Here is a 23,076-nt window from a genome sequence, read left to right as displayed (position 1 = left end):
TTTTGAAATGTTCCACTTCTTCCTCGCTAACGCCCGACCATTGAACGAAGCGAACGAACCAATCAAATTTGTTCTCCATCAGTAGGTAGTTGCACAAAGAATCCGACATTTGAAACATGTTAATTCTGAAGTTAGCTTTGTCCTCGTCGAAGATTAAAGCGTTCTCCAAGAAAAGATCCAAGTAGTCGAATTCGCCTTTCATAATTAAGTCGCTGCATCGCGCCACTCCGTGTTGCGATTTGATGATCTCGGTTTTCTCGCTCGTGTTCAGAACATTGAGGACCAACTTCAATATGGCACTGTCCCTAATGGCGAACAACTTCCAAAAGGCTCTGCAGTTGCTTAACATTAGGGTTTGGCGGAAAACGGTGGTGTTTTTCTTGATTAAAATCTCGATACATTGTTTATAATCCTTTAAATCGTACGGCGAAGGGTCTTTTTCGATGACACCCACGAGGACTTTGGCCAGTTCGTTACCTTCGAATGAATCCCACTGGTTAATAATACGGATAAAATGATGGTGGTGTAACCAATTAAGGAAGAAACTCATTAGAAGGTTGTAACTGTTATTGGTTAAGAGTTCTTTTAATTGTTGTTCATTTAACTGTCGCGTTAAATAAGCGTTCATATTGGAGTATAATTTTGCCGGGTCACTGACGTAGAGAAATCTCCTTTCCCGGGTTAGTGGTTCCTCCCTGGTGATGGTTTTTCTGGCGCTACAAGTCGAACAAAGGTCGGCGTAGTACCCGATCTTGTCCGTTTTTTCGTCGTCGGTTAAATTATTCCAAAAGTACACGAAGGCGTCGTGATTATTGTTTCTAATTGACCACTCGACCATGTATTCGTTGACGTTTTTACCGCGTTCCTCCCAGGAGACGATTCGATCCGTATGGCCTTGAACTAAAAATGACCAATAGATGATAAGCGGATGAACTATTTCACCGGACAAGTCCAAATTTTCGATTCCTTGGGGCGTCAGAAAGTTTGCTTTCTGCGTAGGCTTAAGTTGCGCCCATAAATCGGCAACTTCGGAATCGAGGCAAAATACGCAAGCCAGCTGGTACCGTTTCTCGACAGATATTTTCGGGTTCTTTAAAATGACTTTGACGCTGGACTTTTTATCTATAACGCCCCAGTTGGTCCAGACTAGCCTTTCGATGTAGTACTTTTGAGCCACAATTTCGTAATGCTCTTTACTTCCGTTAAATTCAAAGTTTAAGTGGTTGAACCAGTCGATGAGTTGACAACCGACAGGTTCGATCACTCGGTTAGATTCCATTTGCATGGACGACGGAATTTCTAATTCCCCTAGCCATTTACGAATGGCTTTAATTCCTGGTTGTAAATGTTCTTTCTTTATGTCCATGCAACTTTGAGGCTTAGGAATTACGTCTAGTATGATATTCGACACTGTCTTGCCGCACCATAATAGTTCGGCTAGCTTGACAACGCTGATATGTTTAAGAGTCGGAATTTGGTCGAAATACATTCTTCACCCTGTTAAAGTGATCAGGGTGCGATAGACATTAATACGATAACTCCAGCTTGTTTTTATTATTTAGCAGACAATTTTTTTTTCAATCTCTGAAGTCTAGCTTATTTCCAGACCTCGTAACAAGATTTAAAACTGAAGTCGTCTGCTAAAACTTATTCCAGATTATTTGAAAGAATTTTAGTCATGCTAGTTATGTAAGGTTGAATGGTTTATTGAATTTTAATTGTTATTAAAGTTAAGTGGGATAGTAAAAAATAATGGAAACAGACAAAGTTCAAGATGAAGCGCAAGTCAATTCACAACAAGGAACATCTTCGGATAAAGTTAAATCGTAAGATATGTTTGTTTCGATATTAATAAGCCAAAGCCTAGGCCTATCTTGACGAGCGAATCATTGCCGTTACTTTAACAATAAGAAATTAAAGCTAGGGAACGTTTATTCAGTATTATTTGATAAGAGTTTGATTCTTGGACCGAACGTTAAGTTAAATGAGAACTCTTAAAATGCAAAGGTAGCAAAAGTCTACGAATATTTAACGACTACAGTTGAGGCGGCCATTAATTTTTAATAAGTTAAAGTTCACGCGCAAGCAAAAAAAATTATTTACGTTGTAGTTTTTATTAAGATATACAAATAACAAACAGAAGGTGAATATTATTATACGTACGTCGTTTAATATTTGTTCACTTATAAATATATAAAATTCAAGTTCACTGATGGCAGATGATCAAAGGTGAAGTTTTAGTGTTAATAATCGTTGAACGACGTTTAGGTTAGCTCCTTTTAAAATGTTCTAGAAAATTAAAACGCGAACCTTAAGTGTTTCTAGAAGGTAAAAGAATGAAGTCCACGCAGTTCCCTTGCCAAGATAGATAACCCTTATAAGTCCCTGGGAACAGTAAACACGCCACCCCACTTGGCTCTCTGCCTAAAATAAAACCTCTCCCCAAGTAATGTTCCTTAGTCAGTCTGTCGTTAAAGCTAAATACTTGGGAAGAATTTACGCAAAATAATATGGCGAGAATGGTGCTCGCGAAAATATTAAACCCGTATACCAGCGCTACCCTCCAATAGATACCAGGTGTTTTAGGCTGATGGTTGAGTTGTAAGGGTTTACTTTGTGATACAAGTACGCGAAACAGTATTTTCATTACCATTTTGCACTGACATATCGCCGACATCGACACCAGCTTTAAAAATAATCGAGTAGGCGTAGATAAGGCAAAAAACACAAAAACGTGATAAAGTGAAAATATTTAATTTCAAACCAAGTTTAAATAAAATAATTCCATTTTAAATACTATACAATATTTGATTCTGGCATTTAGTAGGTACTTCTTTTTTTTTTGCAAACGTAAACATTAATGGTTAAAAAAAATGTTACACAAAATTATAAATTAAACGATTGCAAATATCATTTTGCAAACATTCAAAAATATCATGGATATGCTTTGATAGATTTTATAAAAATTGAAAAAATCCTAGGGTAGTTTATATTTTTTTTAAAAGGTCATTATACATTAATTAGGAAGAATTGTTAATTAAGTTTCGTTTATTATCTTGTTCTACGCGTCATAGTACCTTACCAAGAACCGCGTAGAGTTAGTTACTTCGTTTTCCCGAAATCATCGTCTGAACTACAGACGTACGATATGTTGGCACTTTGATATCCCGACTTGGCGTGTCGGATATTTAAGATGCGACTAAGATTAACGCTAAGCATAGAACCATTCGGTTCGCGGGCGGGGACCCCGTCGCTAAATCCGACGTGAATAGATACTTCGTCGCATTCGGACATGGTGCGTCTCAAGGCCTCGAAATACTCCGGGGTTTCTAAGGTGGTCGCGTCCGGTTTACGGTACAATTTAAGCATCAAAGACGAACAAACGACGGAAACGGAAGACAAGGCCATGGCGGCCGAACCCATCCAGGGTTTTAAGACGACTCCCCAGGGTAGAAAGGCGCCGGCCGCCATTGGAATACCGAAGAAATTATAAATGCAAGCGAATAAAAAATTAAGCCGAATTCGCTTGACAGTACAACGAGATAAGTCAATGGCCCCAACGACGTCCAAGAGATTGTTATTTATAAGTACCACGTCCGCCGCTTCAACCGCCACGTCCGTTCCGTTCGCGATGGCGATACCCACATCGGCTTGAGCTAAAGCCGGAGAATCATTGACCCCGTCGCCGACCATGGCCACTTTCATCTTCTCTTGTAATTGTTGGATCTTTTTAACTTTATGGGAAGGTAAGACTTCGGAATAGACTTGGGTTATGCCGACTTGTTTAGCGACGGCGCCCGCCGTTTTACGGTTATCACCGGTAAGTAGTATCACGTTGAGACCCATCTTTTTGAGGGTGTAGACCGCGAGATGGGCTTCGGGTTTAACGGTGTCCGCTACGGCCACCATCCCAATAAGGATGCCGTCAACGGCGGCCAAGACGGCCGTTTCACCGCGACTTTCGTGTTCTTCCATTAGATGACTCACTTCGTCGGTAACCGTAATTGAATTGCGCGTCATCCAGGCGCGATTACCGATAAGGATATTGTAAGAGCGAGTGGCGGGGACATCGTTAGTATTTATTAGGGGCCCCTCTAGATTTACTTCGAGGTACGAAGCCAAGTTACTGGTTAATTCCAAACATCTTTCGATAAGAACGCCGTCTTTCGGCGCTCTTTTAACGTGGCTCTTCTTGGTTACCAAGGCCTCGATTTCCGTCGTTGAGAATAACATTGGTTCGATGTTATTTACGACGCAACTTAATCCGTAACCCGGTTCAGCTTGAAAGGCGTCGCATTGACCCAAGCCTTGAACTTTGAAGGTATCTTTGACGAATTTCGTTATAGCGCTAGCGATGGGGTGTTCGCTATTGGCTTCGGCCGTTCCAACCAAGGCTAAGAATTTGGCTAACGAGAAAATTCCTTCTTCGACGAAGATTTTGATACTGGTTATTGAGGGTACGCCGTGGGTTAGCGTCCCCGTTTTATCAAAAACGACGGCTTTCACTTTGTGTATGGTTTCCAACGGTTCGGCGCCTTTGATTAAGATACCGTTTGTGGCTCCGACACCAGTGCCGACCATTACCGCTGTCGGGGTGGCTAAGCCCAAGGAACAGGGACAAGCGATGGACAGGACGGTCAACGCGCATTGGAAGGCGAATTGAAATATAATCTCGGAGTTTGTGGTATCGTCCCACGGCAAGTTGAAAAACTTTTGGATTATGCCGACGTTAACGTATCCGATGATGACCCAAACGACGATGGTCAGTACGGCGATCAGGACAACGGCCGGGACGAAATATCCGGCGATTTTATCGGCCAGTTGTTGAATGGGAGCTTTGGAAGTTTGCGCTTGTTCGACCAACTTAACAATCTGCGCTAAGGTTGTATCTTGACCCGTATGAGTGGCGATCATGATGAAGGTTCCATTCATGTTCACGGAACCGCCGATAACTTGCAATCCCGGTTTTTTCGCCACGGGTAACGATTCGCCGGTAATGAGAGATTCATCCGCCATCGAGGTGCCGTGAACTACTTTCCCATCGACGGGAATTTTTTCGCCCGGAATGACTTTGAGGTAGTCGCCTCGTTGCACCAAATCCACGTCGATCGTCTTCTCGTTTAGTACTTGGAAACTCTCTTCGTTGACGGTTACGAGGGTCGCTTCCGTGGCTTGTAAAGACATTAATTTGGCCAAGGCTTCGGACGTCTTTCCTTTGGCGATATGCTCTAACCAACGGCCCAAAGAGATGAAAATCAGCAACATGGGTGGCGTTTCGAAGAAGGTTTTGGGACTGTGGTGAGCGTTGACGAACATAAAGTACAAGACAACGATGACGCTATAAAAATAGGCGACGTTGGTGGCGAGCATGATCAGGACGTCCATGTTGGCGATGCCGTGTTTTAGGGAACGGTAAGCGTGAATGTAAAAGTATCTTCCGCCGATGAATTGAACGGGCGTGGCTAATAGAAAGAGGAATAAGTTTTCCGACGATAATCCGGGAACGACGCAACACATGGCCGTTTTATGACTACTCATATGAAGCGACATAAAATACATCATGACTATCATAGACGGCACGCCGAAGACCAGCGACAACAGGAAGGAATTGCGCCATTTTTTCACTTCCTCTTTTTGCGACAAGTAATTGACGTCCCAAGCTTTATCAGTCACGACTGTCGAATCGAATCCTAAACCATTGACGTACTCGATTAGATCACGCGGACCAATCACGTCGGGGTCGAAAGTAAAGTGTCCCTTTTGAGTCGCCAGCGAGACGGAAACCGATATGACGCCATCCCGTTTCATAATGTTACTTTCAATGGCGTGAACGCACGAGGAACACGTCATGCCCGTAATGTTCAAGACAACCTCGCCGTTTTGGGACGCCATCGGGGTTTCGATGACCGTCGACGGGAAACCGAGTTCGGATATAACGTTGGCGATCTGCGACGCCATGATGTAAGCCGGGTCGTATCGAACTTCGGCCTTTTGCGCCATCAACGCCACCAAAATGTACTTGACGCCCTGGATCTTATAAACCGCTTTTTCGATGGCGGCTATACACGACGCGCACGTCATACCGGAAACGTGAATAAAACAAGTCTCCAAGTCCGACGACGCGTTACTAAACCTCGAGGGCGACTTGGACGGTGACTTGGAAGGGGATTTACGCGGAGAGACGCTAACCATGGGGATAAAGGTACTCGAAGAAGGGTCCGCGAAATTTTCATTAACTTCTTGGCAATCGAAACCCATGTCGTATATCGTCGTAACGATATCGTCCGCGCTAATGACCGCCGGATCGTAATCAACATTGGCGCGTTTTTCACTCAGAGATACTTTGATTAGTTTAACTCCGTTTTTTTCACCCACTGTCTGTTCGATGCTCTTGACGCACGATTGACACGTCATACCTTCGATCGACAACACGCATGATATAGAATCGTCGTTATTGGACGAAACTAATTCGCGCTTCTGAAAAAATGGTCAAAAAAATAAAAAAACACGTTAATAGTGTGTCCATGGTCCAAATACGAGGTCATATCTCGGTTTGGACACGCTATTATTATTGGGTGATTCATCAAAATATTAACTTCCTAGATAATTAGGCCTAGAAACTCTTGGCGCCTAAAATTATCTCGCAATATGGATTATTAACTATTGTTTTATTCTTCAATAGATTTATTATCTATATCAGATAATTCTTTAATAACTTTCCTTTCAGTTTGATAAATGACCAAGCGCTTTTTTATGTTAACAACAAATAATTTTACGTTTTCTTTTTAACCTAACCTAAACTAACCTAACTATTCCGGGATAGTATTTTAGAGAAAATATTGATCATTCTTTCAAATTTCAATGACGTTTTTCTGAAGAAACTGACAATCAATCATTTGACAAATGAAATGATCAGTCACTATTTTATGAATTTTTCAACATACAATAATTCTTTGATAACTTATTCAACATATTATAATAACTTTTTAATGAATTCTATAGCAAATTACCACTTATAACAAAGAGAACTCAACAAACATAATGAACTTGTACTTACAGTATCACCAGCGTTATCACCGTTCTTATTCACAATTGTAGCATCAAAACCCATATTATAAATAGCATCGCGTATCTCTTCTTCCGTCACAATATTTTTCCCGTACACAACCGAAGCTTTTTTATCCATTAACGAGACAGTTATACTTTTAACTCCGTCTAAATTTCCGATTGTTTTCTCTATGTTATTGACGCAGGAATGGCAGGTCATTCCGATGACGTTAATTTCGCAGTAGTTATTTCCCTCTTTGTTCTCGTTTGTCAAAGCCATATCGTCAGATTCCATTGAAAATTAATTTATTTCAAGGATTAAGGTTGGATTGGCGTTTCCCGTTCAAAGATATCCTGATGGGATTAACGCGGCGTTAGAAATACGTGACGACTCGAAGGTAGTACACCAGCTGACCTAATTTTGAATTAAAGGATCATTAATTTCGCAAATTAATTTAGGGCAAAGAGTAAATTTTAATAAACGCTCATTAATACTTACGCATCTGTCTTTAAGTCAATAATTAACGAGCCATTAATTTAAAACCCTTTCAATTCGAGCACTATCGCCTTAATGAAAGTTAAACCCCCTATCTATCTATACTTTTTCTTTTTCTACCTCTTCCTACATCCTCCTCCCACTCGCACCACCATCTGTCACAAATACGAGTGACGTCACAGGGAGTCGAGTGTGCGGGAATATAAAAGATTCTCTGCCAAACTAAAATTAACAAATACCTTAATTATAAATAAGAAAAGATATTAATTAAATGTCCATCTTCATTAGTTAATTTGTTAAGTTATAGGAAATGAGAAATTGTTGAAATTTTAGCAGACGACTTTGGATGAATACGAACTTAAGCTCCGATTCGAACTGACCTATGTTATGATAGAGTTAACAATTTTAGAGATTACGATTCCCGAAGCATTTGAAATTTGATTTATTCTGAATTTAAGTAGTTTAATTTGATTTTATAGGCCAGAGGCCAAATTAGTAAGTTAATATTAAATTGAATGAACTATAACAACACCTAGGCAAATACCTTAATTTCGTTAGGCCTAATTTTATTGAAAATCTTACACCCTTTAGCCAAGGGTTGGTAGATTAGATAATGTTAAATTTTTTTTTGGAAATCGGGCCATTATTGTCAAATATCGAATTAAATTTGAGTTGTCAATGCTGTGTTTAACTCTGGAAAACTAATATAAACGTTAAAATAAATTCCTTTCAACGTACAAAATCAACTATTCCATCAACAGGCTGTTAAAGATGCAGTCAAACAACGTAACTGTCCCGACTGTTCCCACTCCACGACCGTTTTTTCAAAACAAGTTCACTCCTGGTGGTTTTCAGAAATCTCCGGGTTTTTTCCAAAATAATCAGCAATTTAGACAACAAGCTAACGCCGCTCAAGCTATAGAGTTTGATGGTAAAAGACTACGTAAAGCTGTTGCCAGAAAAACAGTAGATTATAATGCATCTATCGTCAAATACTTAGAAGTAAGCGGTTGTCCTTGGGTGTTCGTTAGTTATGAGAGTTAAATGGTTATTTTATAAATTCTATATTTTTATCATTATTTAGACAAGAACGTGGCAAAGGGATTACAGAGATCGTAGAGCTTTACAACCTGATGTCGGGTACTCTTCCGAAGTTAGTATTTAACATTTTCCAATTCCTCTAATAACAGGGCCCCCAGAGGTTTTTAGTATGGTTGGATGGGGGCAAATTGGACTATAACATACTCAAAGGACATCCCCGTATCTCTACTAGAACCAGAGTTATGAGCCTGCAAAGTTTATTTTCATAAATCAAAAGTAACCTAATAACAATAAGTGAGACAAAAAATAAGTTGACGACGATATTGAGGTAGCCTCAAGTTTAAAGTATCCTTGTATGGGGAGCAAAGAGAACTATAACATATCCAAAGGAGATCCCCGTATCTCTAATAGAACGAGAGTTATGAGCCTTTAAGTTTAGTGTAAAAATCATAAGTAACATAATAACAATAAGTGAGACGATACCATAAGCTCACGATTATTTTCCTTAATTACTCGACACCTGTTTGTCGTAGCCCAAAGTCTTTAGTATGGTTGGATGGGGGACAAATTGGACTATAACATACTCAAAGGACATCCCTGTATCTCTAGTAGAACCAGAGTTACGAGCCTGCAAAGTTGGGTCTAATGCAATTCCTATGGAGGGGTTTGATTGTTTACGTTTTGCTTAATATCTCGGCCCCTGTTTGTCGTCGCCCTAAGTTATTAGTATGGTTAGATGGGGGACAAATTGGACTATAACATACTCAAAGGACATCCCCGTATCTCTACTAGAAAAAGAGTTACGAGCCTGCAAAGTTGGGTCTAATGCAATTCCTATGGAGGGGTTTGATTGTTTACGTTTTGCTTAATATCTCGGCCCCTGTTTGTCGTCGCCCTAAGTTTTTAGAATGGTTAGATGGGGGACAAATTGGGCTATAACATACTCAAAGGACATCCGCGTATCTCTACTAGAAAAAGAGTTACGAGCCTGCAAAGTTGGGTCTAATGCAATTCCTATGGAGGGGTTTGATTGTTTACGTTTTGCTTAATATCTCGGCCCCTGTTTGTCGTCGCCCTAAGTTATTAGTATGGTTGGATGGGGGACAAATTGGACTATAACATACTCAAAGGACATCCCCGTATCTCTACTAGAAAAAGAGTTACGAGCCTGCAAAGTTGGGTCTAATGCAATTCCTATGGAGGGGTTTGATTGTTTACGTTTTGCTGAAGTACTCGGCCCCTGTTTGTCGTACCCCTGAGTTTTTAGTATGGTTGGATGGGGGACAAATTGGACTATAACATACTCAAAAGGCATCCCCGTATCTCTAGTAGAAACAGAGTTACGAGCCTCCAAAGTTGGGTGTGACGCTTTTCCTATGGAGGGGGTTGTTTGTGAACATTTTGCCTAATTGCCCGGCCCCTGTTTGCGGTAGTGTTTCTTAAAAAAAATAATATTTTAGTGTCCTATATAATCCTATAATTCTGGAAAACTGTCCTATAAAATCCTATATTTCCATCAAAAAATACTTATAATTCCTATAAATATCTTTGAAATTCGTCTGGGGGCAGTGGGGGCCCTGTAATAATAATTTCCAAGTAGAAACTTATTGAAAAAGAAATGATTGATGTACTCTTTTTATGTCTCAGCTAATGCCACCTATGAGTTACCTTGACAACCCTGTGAATGCTATCACAACCAAGTTTGTCCGAACATCAACAAACAAGATGAGATGTCCCATATTTTGCGTAGTTTGGACGCCTGAAGGTCGGCGACTGATTACAGGCGCCTCGAGTGGTGAATTCACCCTATGGAACGGTCTCACCTTCAATTTTGAAACTATACTCCAGGCAAGATTGATTGTTCAATTGAGGGATGCTGGAGGGGTGTAGCTTAATATGACTCCTCCCCTTTGCACCACCAAAATGGCGGCGGCAAACTTTACAGAGTGGAAGGCTTGTTAGGGGGGGGGGCGTGACGTTTAATGGGGGATATTTTCAGCCACCTTTATCCCCTCCCTACAGTGCAATGTTCACTTTGAATGATTTCAAACACCTTTCCCTCCTCTTGCCTGTGTTTTAGGCGCACGACTCACCCGTTCGTTGTATGGTTTGGAGTCACAATGATATCTGGATGGTAACTGGCGACCATTCGGGTTACGTCAAATACTGGCAGAGTAACATGAACAACGTCAAAATGTTCCAAGCGCACAAAGAACCCTTGAGGGGTTTAAGTTTTTGTCCAACGGACACGAAATTCGTCACGTGTTCGGACGACGGCACCGTCCGAATTTGGGACTTTTTGCGATGTCACGAGGAGAAGATTTTGCGAGGTCACGGCGCCGACGTCAAGTGCGTCTCGTGGCACCCGCAAAAGTCCTTGATTGTTTCTGGTAGTAAAGACAGTCAACAGCCAATCAAATTATGGGATCCAAAGTCGGGTCAGAGTTTGGCCACCCTCCACGCTCACAAGAGCACCGTCATGGAGGTCAAATGGAACCAGAATGGCACTTGGATGTTGACCGCTTCCAGAGATCACCTTCTAAAACTTTTTGACATTCGTAACATGAGCCAAGAAGTACAAACCTTTCGGGGACATAAGAAAGAGGCTTGCAGTAAGCTATCTCCTCGGCTTTCTCCCTTTCAATGGTCCTAAGTCGTTTTTAATCATTTAGGCATATCGTGGCATCCGATACACGAATCAATGTTCGTTAGTGGCGGATCTGACGGCTCCGTAATGTTCTGGGTTGTTGGGTAAATTGACTTTTACGTATCTTTACTTATCGGGCTGTTCAAGCTTGTCCCATTCTCTGACTCGCGAATTCTTCGGGGTCAATGAGACGCCCTTTATTTAACGTCGTTGTGTCGTTTTAGCGCCGATAAAGAGGTGGGCAGCATGGAACAGGCTCACGAATCGTGCGTGTGGTCGCTAGGTTGGCATCCCTTGGGCCATATCCTCTGCACGGGATCAAACGATCACACCAGTAAGTTTTGGACGCGAAATCGACCCGGCGATCGCATGAGGGATAAATACAACCTAAATACGCTTCCTCGGGGACAAGATGAAACGGCCGAATACGGTAAATAAACGAAACCTTTCAGCCAATTACGTCCCAACCTTTGCCCCCAACAACTGGAACTTTATTCCGTAGATGAACCGAGTATCGGAATCATTCCTGGAATGGGTCTAGACGTCTTTGGGGATGGCGAAGGTAAGTGTTTCGTTACAATTACAACTGAGCTCCCGGAATGGACTTTAGACCCAACATTTCGGTGGGCAATCTATAGATGACGGAGATTTTACCCCCGCTATTCCTGGTTTGGACTTTGGTTCCGAAGACACGGTGGTTAAAAACGGCAACGCCTCGGTCCACGTCGGCGCCACTTCCATTCAACACAGTCGCAAAGTTCCCTTTTCCAAACCAATCCCCAGACAATTCCAACAACAATGGATGGAAAATAAACAGCCTTTACTCTTGGCCCCGCCCCCTAACGCTGGCAACAATGATATGAACAACCAATCGCAACAACCCATTCTTCAAGCGCCTCCGATGGGTTCGTTATTGCCCCCCGTCCCCTTATTACCCCAGGGTGCTCCGCCTCAGATGGCCCCACCCTCTTTACAAGGAACACCCATGGTACCTAACATGACGCCGGGAGCCATGATGCAAAATAACACGCAACACGCGAGCAACATGATGCAAGGAAATCCTGATAATAATCAGGTGTTGATGGGTAAGTAACCCTTTTCCCATTCCCGGAAGAAACCATTGCCATCCTTATTCAATTTGATTCTGTAGGGGATATGTCAAATCGAACGAATCTCTTATCGGCGCGATCTGATTTTCCGGGTGCCAATAATCAGGGAGTGGGATCTTCGACTAGTCCTAATTTTATGCCCTTGGGCCAACCTTCCATGCTTCAAGCCCCAAATATGGAACAAATGCAAGGTGGCAATCAGTTTGGACCCCAATCGAATATCTTCATGAACCCCAGAATGCCCCTGGACCAATCGGCCGCGCAGGTTAAAGTCGAAACGCCCTTTATGCCCAGGGGCAATCAAATGTTGTTGCAGAGGCAAGCCTTGCTTGGTAACAGACCGAGTAAGTCTTCCCCCCAATCCCGAGACGCGCGCACGCACCCTCGCGTCTTTTTTGAATGTGTGTCTTTTAAATTGCAGACGAGGGCGATAACGCTAACCAAATAGATACCAGGGCTAACGTTAACGTCGGCGTTTCGTCCGCTCCTATAACGACGATTAACGATAATCGCAACATGAACAACCCCGCTTTAAATCAAACCTTATCGGACGATCGCGGTGGTGGCGGCGGCGACTGGCAAAATAAATACGCCACCAATTTTGATTCCGATAATAATAATCGTGGTCGTCCTCAAGATTCGAGCGGCGGCACCACGAAAGACTCGCCAACCGTTCCCTCTTCAACAATGGGGGCCGGCAATAACAACAGCGCGCCTCCTCCTCCTCCCAACAACCAACGCAACATTCCCCCCCAATTTAATTTCATGCAACAAGCTCCTTCTTTTCAACAACAGAATATCATGTCCGATCAAAGGTTCGGCAACTCGAACAGAGTGGATGATTTTGATCAGTCCAATTTTAATCGTAATGTTATGAATATGCCACGAGGTGGTATGACGCAACAGAATTTCCAACAACAACAACCTCCTCAACCAATTTTTCAGCAACCTCCTCAATTTGGAGGTGGAGGTGGCGGGGGAAATTTCGGGGATGATAGGTTTGGCGGAAATCGAATGATGGGCGGCGGTGGTGGTGGTGGGCTCATGGACAATAACGATTTTAACGATATGTCCGATAATAATATGAGGAAAAGGCAATGGGACGAAGGTCCCGGTGATATGGGTGGTGGTGGTGGCGGCGGTGGACCACCCATGGGTGGAGCCGGACCATTTTTTAATCAGTCGCAAGGTGGCTTTCCAAATCGAGGAGGTGGAAATATGGGGGGGAATTTAGGAAACATGGGTAATAGAGTAGGCGGCGCCCCATCGGGCCCCAGAGGTTTCATGAATAGTATGAATAGAGGGGGAGGTGGGGGCCGCGGCGGCGGAATGATGGGCCCTCAAAGGGGCGGACCTCCTAATCGCCCTTTTAGGGGCCACTTTCGAGGGAACAGAGGAAATATGAGAGGAAACCCCAATTTTTGATGTCATTTTCATTAAATTATTGTACAATTTCTGAACATCGAGTGTCTATGGTCTTGTTTATTTCACTTACTATCGACATATCGCGCCAGTTTCAGATTCGAAGGTCGTTTAAAGGTCAAGCCAACGTGGCAATCTTAATACGTGTCGAAATTTGTCTTATACGTTCATTTCTAAATGAATTCAAATATAATTTAAACTCCTATTCAAGCAACGAATAAGTAAGTCATGATTTGGCGAGCACGATATCAATGGGTCGTATTTCGTCCACCCTTATTCAAATGACGTCGGATGGAAGTTAGATTTAAGGTTGATTGTTATGGCAATTTACGCATCGTCGTTAATAGAACGCGTTTCGACGTTTATACTTCTTTTCTATATATAATTAATGATTTAAAATCATTTAAGTACACTTTAATCGCGAGCCTAATTTCAACCATTTGGTCAGATCCGACGCTAGCGCATCCGACCATGAAATTCTTCCTGGTAAGTACGCTTGTACTTCGATCGTTAAGTAGAAAGGTTATGGGAAAACTGATGCGGAACTCTCGTGTAGATATTTCTCGCGTTCTCCGTCGCACTGTCTTACTATGAGGTCGGCGTTAGTGCTGACGAAGATACGGATGACTGGAATGACTCTGCACCCCAACTTCGGTCAGTGTTGGAGGCGACACCACGTCGGAAGGGATCAAATCCGAATACTTGGGGACCAAGTAACTCCAGATCAGGTGCGAGATCTTGGGGACCAGAGGAACGCGATGACTACAGAATACGTGCTAAGCCGGGATCAGGTTCGAATCCTTGGGGAGAGGATGAACCAGATGACTACAGAATACGTGCTAAGCCGGGATCAGGTTCGAATGCTTGGGGATCAGATCGGCGTACTTGGGGACCAGATATTGATAACTACAGACCAGATCCTTTGCCGGGATCAGATCGGCGTACATTGGGACCGCACAACTACAGACCAGATCCTTTGCCGGGATCAGATCCGCATACTCGGGGACCACACAACTACAGACCAGATCCTTTGCCGGGATCAGATCCGCATACTTGGGGACCACACAACTACAGACCAGATCATTTGCCGGGATCAGATCCGCATACTTGGGGACCAGGTATCTACAGACAACCTTCGAGGAGTGGGGCATCAGATAACAACAGAGATAGTTGGTCATCGAGTGAGGATAATAACGATGATTTTGACCTTGAGGATGATAAACCCGTCCGCGACAACCCATCTTTGAAACGCATAGTCTTTCGGTAGGAAACTATACTGAGAATATGCCAATTATATATACAATATTAATGAACTTGTAAAGCTTTACATAATAATGCTTAATAAAATGTGTAAAAATTCAGTGCTTGTGGTTTATTATTGCAAAATTAACTCCCAATTATTCCTTTAAAAGTTTAAAAATAATTTTATTCAAAGATTTTCTACGTTGTGTCGTTATTATACTATGCAAATTACATAGACCGGAAAACCATTTTAATAATAAGGACTTAATCTTGTAATGCATTTTAGAATAAACGTGTACTATAAGTAAAATGTATGCTTTTTATTATTTCAAATAATTATAAATTTTTTTATAAACATTTTAGAACAATTACTACTCCTCGTACTTCTGTTTAATACTCCATAGCTTCCGTGAGTGCACTGCCAAGTCGTCTGCTCTTTCTAAACAGTAATGCGGGGAAGTTTTTGACGATCGGTGGTTTAGAAATTTAGGTTCAAAATTAATCCCGTAATTAAGTTAGGTTAATTAAACGCGATGTCGACTTCGACGATGGGAATTAAATGGCTGGATATACTAGAGAAAGAATTCGATAAGGCTTTTGTAGAATTAGATACGCTTTTGGGTGAAATAGACGAAGACCAATGCGAAGTGACGTATGATGGAAGACAAAGGCTTACGACGCTTAGCGCCGCTTTCGCTCAGTTATGTCATAAAGCGCAAACTGTTTTCGAAAATAATGGAAAATTAGAGGTAAGAAAGAAAATTGAAATGGGCTTGCATGCGGTTTTTAAGTCAAAATTTCCCTCGTGGTAAAATATCGGATAATCGCTAGAGTATGTTAGTGGTAATACAAATATCTTGTAATGCTGGGAAGACTGACTCCCGACTTTCTAGTCCTATCACAAATTTAAGTATGCTAGTATTGTAATTACAGATTTCGGCGGTATGTATAGGTACGATAGGGAAGCTCAAAACCAGCTAGTATCTAGGTTTCGCGCTAAATTAAAAAGAATCCAAGGTTACCACCATCCATTTCTACCCAATTTATTTTGTGTTTGAAATACAGGCAGATATAGATTTTTTGTTTGCTTTGAAATGTATTAGAATATATTGTCAGTCTTATGGTGAATCATTTCTAACTTTTGAAATCGTGAATCATAATTTGTGATTCATAAAATTTCCACTCTGTTGGAAGTAGGAATACAAGAAAGATAATATATGTTTTGTTCTGGTCTATGACATATTTATTTAGTAGTGTTTGTTTTATTGATAAAATTGTACATAAATGATTTTGATGAAAGTCCACGTGTGCAAGTTATGGTTTTTATTGTTGTAATATGCCTTAGTTACACCACTTTTTTATAATATATGTCTAATAGATAATGTGCGCGCTAAAAAGGGGCTATAGAAAATTCCTCCCCCACTTCCGTTTCTTAACCTTAACTGCCCTTCAGGGTTGCCAGTTATTTGTGAGAGTATCTCGGGTTTGGAACTGAATCGAGCAGAACTACGAGCTTTTTCAGTCTGTTGTAGATTATAGTGGAATTGCACGCGTGACAAATGACTGGCAACACTTTTCCGCGCGCACTACCTATATATTTAAACGCGCGTTGGTCATTTAAAGTTTCACGCGTGAGACATTAGGCATCGGAATAATCGGCTTCTTGCATTTGATAATCTTGTTCATAATCGATATGTTTGACCCCTCCCCCATTGGTCACTTTGATTCCTTCCTCGAACTCGTGATCATTTTCCAATTTGGTTGAATTCGCACTATCGGAATTTGATCTTAAATAGTTCAAAGCCAGATCAATGTGATTGGAAGCTATTTCTCTATTATTATTATTATTATTATTATTATCGACGTGACAATTTTGGCAATCCGTGACGAAATCGGACTTGCGCGTCCATAATAGATCGACGATCCTATGCGCCGTTTCGTTACTCGAAGTTAAGATGGCCATCATAATGGCGTCCAAATTCTTGGCGAGAAAATCGCTTTGATTCTTCAGGTTTTTAGCGATATTTTCCATATCGGTTTCGGATCGATCGCGCACTTCGTTCAGCACGTGACCCAGCGCTTCGTAAACTTGGCTTTCTTCTTCCTGTATTCTCCGACACGAATCGATAAAAGTATTTTGCGCCGTTAATAAAATGCTGAATTTATTATCGACAGTTTCGGATAGTTCGTTTAGTCGAATATTCAGATTTCTACCCAATTCGGGCTCCATATTGGAAACCGGTTTTATTTGGTGATGTAGTTCGTCTAAACCTCGTCGAATGATTTGACGAGTCGTATTTCCTTCCAAACTAACGTTAAACATCAAGCCCTTTAGTCTGTCGCTCGATTCTTTCATGCCGTTTAAAACTTTGCGACTGTACGATTCTAAATCTTCGTCCAGTTCCTTGAATTTGGCTTCGTTAAGTCGGGCGGTACGTTGAAGAATCGTCGTGATGTTATCCATTTTATTATCGGCGGCGGCGTTCGATAATTGTTCGTTCGCGTATTCCTCCTGTAGTTTCACTCGTCCACTTTGGTTTAAATTTAACACGGAACAGTTTTCTTTGAAAGTTTCTACGAAGTCTAATATCGATTCCGTTCGATTGTCGATTAGACTGTTCGATAATCGCAGCTCGTTTTTAATATTGCCCACTTCCGCGCGCAAATTTTGCGTCTCGTTTAAGATATTATCGTCTAACCAACGCGTAATTTTGGCCACCCCGTTGCGTTTGATTTCGTCCCTAACGATTAATCTCAAGTTTTCCGTATCGATTCGATTTGATTTATCGTTGAAATTAATTTCCGATTGTTTATCGTGAACTTTGACGAGTCTTTCGGTTAAATCGTCACCGACGACGTGAAAATCTCTTTCAAAATCGTCCAGTTTTTTCCAAATTCGTTCGAACTTGGTGTCTAAGGTGGCGAATTTGTTGTTGAATTTTTCGTTCAAGTTGTCCATTTGTCGGACGAGTTGTCCGTTTGAGAAATCGTTCTTCATGTCCTTTCCCTCGACGATGTCCTCGACTTTGGCCATGCGCAAGTCGAATTTCGTTTCCATTCGACCGAGTTTCGTTTCGATGTTTTCTAGTTTACGACCCATTTGTTCCAAGGCAAAGTCCAGTTTGGCCAGTTTTAGAGGATAGGTGTACGTGTCCAAGTTGCGCAGTTTTTCGTCAATGGACAGAAGAATGTCTTGAAGGTATTCGGGGACGATTAAGGATCTGCCGCGAGCGTTCTCCGAACCTGTATCGATTGAAAAACGGACGGATTACTTACCCTTAATTAAAAGGCTTATAATTCTCTTTATTTATTCGGAGTGTCTAAAAGTGTAAAGGCGGCGCGACCGCGATATAATTTTATCGTCTCAATTTTCAAGCGTTAATATTTTTATCATTTGGCGAAGACGCCGCGGCTTTTCCTTTTCAAGACGCTTACTGTTATTATCCTTATTATTACGGAATAATATTAATTACCTTTAATTCCCCTCGAATCGGCGCTCGTCGCTCTTAGAGTCATTTGTTGTTCGCGAACTTTATTCATGAAAGTACCGGCTTCGACCGCGTAAAGCGAATAATCTAAGAGGGTCGCGACTAAGACGGCGATCAGCGAAGAACCCTTCATTTTGAAGAATAACTTTTCAAGCCGCGACCAAGACTTAAATTAACACGTGCCCGAAATAATTGGCAAGCTTAGATTTCGTCTCGAAGAACTTTCCACTCTCCTCTCTGGCCCCCGCTCAAGACGTCTGGAGGGAGCTGGTGGCCCCCTAGGCTGCTTGCCCGCTCCCAACTTTTAGTCGTCCCCTTTCTAAGTAACGGCGGTGTCGAGTTTAATCTAGGCATTGATATAGTCTATCTTCTAAGGAACCGACTGTCTTTCCATCTGGGTTATGTTCCAGGAACGTGCTCTTTAGATATCCCAATGGACGTTTGTTTTTCAACGTCTTTTTTGAAAGGGGGAGGGGGTGAATTTGACTTTGACCTTTGTGTTTGACCCCCGGTTCAGTTGGGTGGTCTGGATAGAACGAGATTAAAACCTTGTTCGAACTTAACGAGCTGTGAATAATTAGGCTTTATACTGGTTGTAATTACGCTTAAGTTTGATGTATTGTTTTATTTGTGAAATCTAAAGAGTTTCTTTGTAACTAAACCTTAAGAAATTCTGGTGAAATTTGTTTATGAAAATAATTGTGAAATAAAGTTTGATTAAATTAAAATGTGGTGTTTATTGTGGCCTGTCCCCGTAAATTAAAGTTGTTAATAAATTCAGATTGTAATCGATACATTTATTTGATAAAATTTGAACGTTACGTTTTCGGGAAGGCAAAAAAAAAAAGAAAGAGAGATACGAAGTATTTAATTTACTTGTAGAGAGAAGTTGAGGAATTGAGACAAGATTTGCGGGACGCTCGGGCGTCCCGTACCGTTCTCGAGAAAGAATTGCAACACCTATTGCTTCAATTACACGCGGCTCAATTACAAGTCAGCGCCCAAATGGGTAAAACCGAAGATTCGGCGCTCATCAAACAAAAATTGGTAATTACGCCTTTCAAGATGTCCTCGATAAATGATCGATAAAATTTGATAATGATCAATCGCTGATCGGTCAGGAATCGGAAATGGAACGTTATAGACAAGACGCCCAGAGAGAAGCCTTACTGGACTCCGAAGTCCATCAACTAAAGAAAGAAAACTCTGACCTCAGACGATACGTACTCTCGCTACAGAGCGAACTTTATGGGGCCCGATTAGCCGCCAAGTACTTGGACAAAGAACTAGCCGGAAGGTACATCCCGCAATGGGCGTCCCTCTCCTCAATGCATCAATTGGTTTCGAATCTGTTTCAGAATTCAACAAATTCAACTGTTAGGTCGCGATATGAAAGCTAGGGACCACGATCGACTATGGAACCAATTGGAAAGCGAAATTCATTTACACCGTCATAAAACTGTCATTAGAGCGTGTAGAGGACGTTTAGGAACGGGACCGCGACTTCCCTACCCTCCCGGACACGTAAGTACTTAAACGAATCGAAATTCCGGCATTCGAAGAGAAACAAATAAGGAGAACACGCCATTACTTAATCAGGACCTGGAATTACTTCGGAAATCTCAAGGAATCGGTGATATCAGACAAGTACATCTCGTCAAGGAAGATAATGAAGGATTGGGCATCTCGATTACAGTCAGTACTTGTCCCTCTTTGATTATAGTCTTTGAATAACGAATGGTTTGGGTGAAGGGTGGGAAGGAACACGGCGTTCCCATCCTGATATCGGAGATCCACCCTGATATGCCCGCTTGGAGAAGCGGCGCTCTCTTCGTGGGTGACGCCATTTTATCCGTTAACGGAGTGGACCTTCGCGAGTCTCGACACGGTGAAGCCGTTCAAATCTTATCCAATCAGATTGGAGAGATTGACTTGGAGGTCATCTACGTGGCGCCTGACGAGGATTCCGATAGCGAAAGTCAGGATCTCGATGTCGAACATAATTTTAGGTACTAGACATTAAGTCTATTCCGACCCCCCTTATACTGACCATCGCGCGCTTCAGGTATAGGTTTTACGATCCCGAGGCCTTGAGCCAATTGAGTATGTCCGAGCAGGATTACGAAAGGTACAATTCGACGACGAATAACTCGAATAGAGAAGGATCTGGCTCGATATGTCTGGACACTCTGGACCACCACCAACAGTCTTCCACACCCAACAAAGGAGTCACCAACGGCGGCTCTCAACCCAGCCCCAATAAGTTGGACAACGCCAATTCCTCTCCGTCTTTTAATGGATTTCAACCTCCAGTTGGCGAACTCATCCCTAACAGGTAGGCTACTCGGCATTTAACCTATCCTTATACGTCCATCCCCCTTCTTTTAATTACCATCGTAATTATAAATAAAAACGGTGGTAATCTGAACATTTTTTCTTTGTCCCTTCACGCAATTTCTGATAGACAGGAATTGAAAAAGTTGTGGTTTTCACTTATGCAGAAGAAGGCGGTCGAAAGGTAAGGCAAAACCAACCACGTGGGCTTTGTTGTAATGTCAGTTTTGTCATTTGCAACATTTGCAACATTGGCAATCGCAAATTACCCAATATCATTTTGTTCCAACATATATTTTTTCGTTCATTCTTCGCACTTGACCACTTTACTTACTTGACCAGTTAGCACCGCATTTATTATTATTATTTAAATTGAGCTTAAGACCACCCGAATTGAGTAATTAAGTCGTCAGCGTTCATTTTGTTTTCAGTTTGTGGCTTGCGAAATTAATTTTTATAATTTATTGTAATTTGCGTCTATAATTAGTTATTAATTTAATTACAATTTACGAAATTAAGTAAGTAAATTATTAAAACACAATTAAAATTAGGGCTTCTAGCAGCGGAGAGAATTCGGCTCCGACACCGCCTAGTTCCTGATTGCCGGAGAGCAAATTGACTGAGGCGGCGTTTAACGTAGATGAAAGTTCCGATGAAGGTGACGGCGGTGATGAAAATGATCTGAGCGACATGACCGTATTTGGTATTCCACTCATAATATTCTAGTCATTTATTCTTTATTATTTTTTTTCTCAAACAAATAAATAAACAAATAAATAAACAAACAAACAAACAAAGATGGTAGCATATCGACAGGGCCAAAGAAACTTTTTATATTTATACATTTATTAAAACGGCGACTGACCGAAGTGACCGTTGACCAATATATTTTTACTTTCAAATCTAAATACCTATTTAATTTTATATAATAATAATAATAATAATAACCACTCGCAACAAATTATTATATACTAAACGTAACATGAAACAAATTATTTTTTTCCAAGCATTTAAGAGAAAAACAAACAAACAAACAAACAATTTTTGCAACGAAAACGTAAAATTCAACTTATGTTGGCCCTTCATTTTATGCGAAAATTGAATCAAAAACTTATCACGAGAAATATCATTAGATAATTGATTTCTGATAAAAGTACTCGCGGGGGACAAGGCTTAGCTCGTATTTCGTAAGCCTTAATTTGTTCGAGGGAAGGGGACAAGGCTTAGCTCGTATAAGCCTTAATTTGTTCGTGTTACGTAAGCCTTTGTCAAAGGGAAAATTTAGCGGACAAGGCTTAGCTCAACTCGTATTTCTTAGGCCTTGGAAACTACCGAGTGCATTAATTTTAAGGGTCCAAGGCTTAAGAGATTTGTTTGATTGATTAGCGGGTGGGTTTTATCGGCGATCAATTATCGAAAATGAATTCTCCATCACCGTGCAATTATATATCGTTCGTCTAGTCATTTAATGGCTTTATGTACTTGTACACACACACACATCAAGACACACATTTTTCAAAAGGGTTTAAAAGATAAATAGGGTTTCTATGATGTACTACGTATTTAATATGTATTACACTGTCAATAATAGGGTGTAAAGATTTTGCGTAATAAAGTCAAACAATGTCTTGTGATTACCAACATTTGTAAAGTCAAACGATTTCAATTTAGAATTTAGGCCTACGCGTTTTTTCCTTCATTTCATTATACCGAAAAAAACTCGGTAACGGGAACGGTAATTTCGGTAACTCTATCTGAACGCCTGATCGGTTCCCGCGTGCTGGCTAGTGGCAACGTGGCATTCGAACAATGGTCGGAGACAACGATGCATGGAAGTCGGTATCGTTTTAATTTAAGAATATTTAATTGTAACGTTGGTTAATTGTTCTGATAGTGATAATTATGTCGAATTTACATTGTACATTACGCGCGGCCAACTTTAAGTGGGATTAACAGTTATTTTACGTTTTGTGAGAATATTATATTGCGAATTTGATAATTTCGGGCTGCGCCATGAAAAATGGCTACCGGTAAGAAAATGGCCGGCTTGGCTGCTGCCCTCTCGGCCCCTCGGGCGACAGGGCCGGGGTATCAACGCCTTCAATCTCTCGGACCCTTCATTCGCAGAGTCTTCGTTGGAATTTAGGTGAATATTATTATTTTTATATCTTATTTACTATTATTGTTTAAGGTTTATTAGAAATCATATTTTTTGCGTTAATACGCTTGTCCAGTCGTGGTAGTTACCAG

At 41.4% G+C, this 23,076-nt stretch overlaps 4 protein-coding genes and 1 long non-coding RNA gene across 7 annotated transcripts; 2 read left to right on the top strand and 3 right to left on the bottom strand.

The window, feature by feature from the left end:
* The first annotated feature begins 1,713 nt into the window (after positions 1 to 1,713).
* On the top strand, positions 1,714 to 13,800 carry Wdr33 (WD repeat domain 33). 2 transcript variants are annotated; one of them, XM_089865949.1, is made up of 11 exons: positions 1,714 to 1,826; positions 8,305 to 8,545; positions 8,628 to 8,696; positions 10,232 to 10,432; positions 10,665 to 11,196; positions 11,257 to 11,335; positions 11,456 to 11,661; positions 11,734 to 11,793; positions 11,870 to 12,316; positions 12,382 to 12,684; positions 12,762 to 13,800. In XM_089865949.1, the coding sequence occupies exons 1-11, from the start codon at positions 1,753 to 1,755 to the stop codon at positions 13,763 to 13,765; spliced, it is 3,216 nt and encodes a 1,071-aa protein (XP_089722075.1). In that variant the 5' UTR covers positions 1,714 to 1,752; the 3' UTR covers positions 13,766 to 13,800. The 2 variants fall into 2 exon arrangements, with proteins under 2 accessions (XP_089722075.1, XP_089722076.1); XM_089865950.1 differs by lacking the exon at positions 1,714 to 1,826 and adding an exon at positions 7,882 to 8,038.
* On the bottom strand, positions 2,739 to 7,462 carry ATP7 (copper-transporting ATPase 1). Its single transcript, XM_089865948.1, has 2 exons — positions 7,058 to 7,462; positions 2,739 to 6,477 (listed from the first exon to the last, which is right to left on the bottom strand). The coding sequence occupies exons 1-2, from the start codon at positions 7,340 to 7,342 to the stop codon at positions 3,103 to 3,105; spliced, it is 3,660 nt and encodes a 1,219-aa protein (XP_089722074.1). The 5' UTR covers positions 7,343 to 7,462; the 3' UTR covers positions 2,739 to 3,102.
* A 1,723-nt stretch (positions 13,801 to 15,523) lies between the features above and the next one.
* Positions 15,524 to 22,467, top strand: LOC149702143 (Golgi-associated PDZ and coiled-coil motif-containing protein-like). Of its 2 annotated transcripts, XM_089865952.1 has the most exons (9): positions 15,524 to 15,753; positions 19,375 to 19,539; positions 19,614 to 19,789; positions 19,851 to 20,016; positions 20,092 to 20,187; positions 20,245 to 20,501; positions 20,558 to 20,827; positions 20,957 to 21,010; positions 21,378 to 22,467. In XM_089865952.1, exons 1-9 carry the CDS (start codon positions 15,538 to 15,540, stop codon positions 21,424 to 21,426), a joined length of 1,449 nt encoding a protein of 482 aa, XP_089722078.1. In that variant the 5' UTR covers positions 15,524 to 15,537; the 3' UTR covers positions 21,427 to 22,467. The 2 variants fall into 2 exon arrangements, with proteins under 2 accessions (XP_089722078.1, XP_089722079.1); XM_089865953.1 differs by lacking the exon at positions 20,957 to 21,010.
* On the bottom strand, positions 16,023 to 18,874 carry LOC149702144 (uncharacterized). The gene is made up of 2 exons (XM_089865951.1): positions 18,478 to 18,874; positions 16,023 to 18,247 (listed from the first exon to the last, which is right to left on the bottom strand). Exons 1-2 carry the CDS (start codon positions 18,623 to 18,625, stop codon positions 16,644 to 16,646), a joined length of 1,752 nt encoding a protein of 583 aa, XP_089722077.1. The 5' UTR covers positions 18,626 to 18,874; the 3' UTR covers positions 16,023 to 16,643.
* LOC149702142 (uncharacterized) lies at positions 21,589 to 22,874 on the bottom strand. The gene is made up of 2 exons (XR_016381705.1): positions 22,065 to 22,874; positions 21,589 to 22,019 (listed from the first exon to the last, which is right to left on the bottom strand). It is a non-coding gene; the product is annotated as an uncharacterized LOC149702142 (long non-coding RNA).
* Positions 22,875 to 23,076: the final 202 nt, after the last annotated feature.

The sequence above is a fragment of the Phalangium opilio genome, unplaced genomic scaffold (assembly GCF_054372755.1).
Source record: "Phalangium opilio isolate 3A_F unplaced genomic scaffold, DU_Popi_V2 ptg000017l_1, whole genome shotgun sequence".
Lineage (NCBI taxonomy): Eukaryota > Metazoa > Arthropoda > Arachnida > Opiliones > Phalangiidae > Phalangium > Phalangium opilio.
Note: the sequence above shows the minus strand (reverse complement) of the source record. Positions and strands in the feature narration are given on the sequence as shown.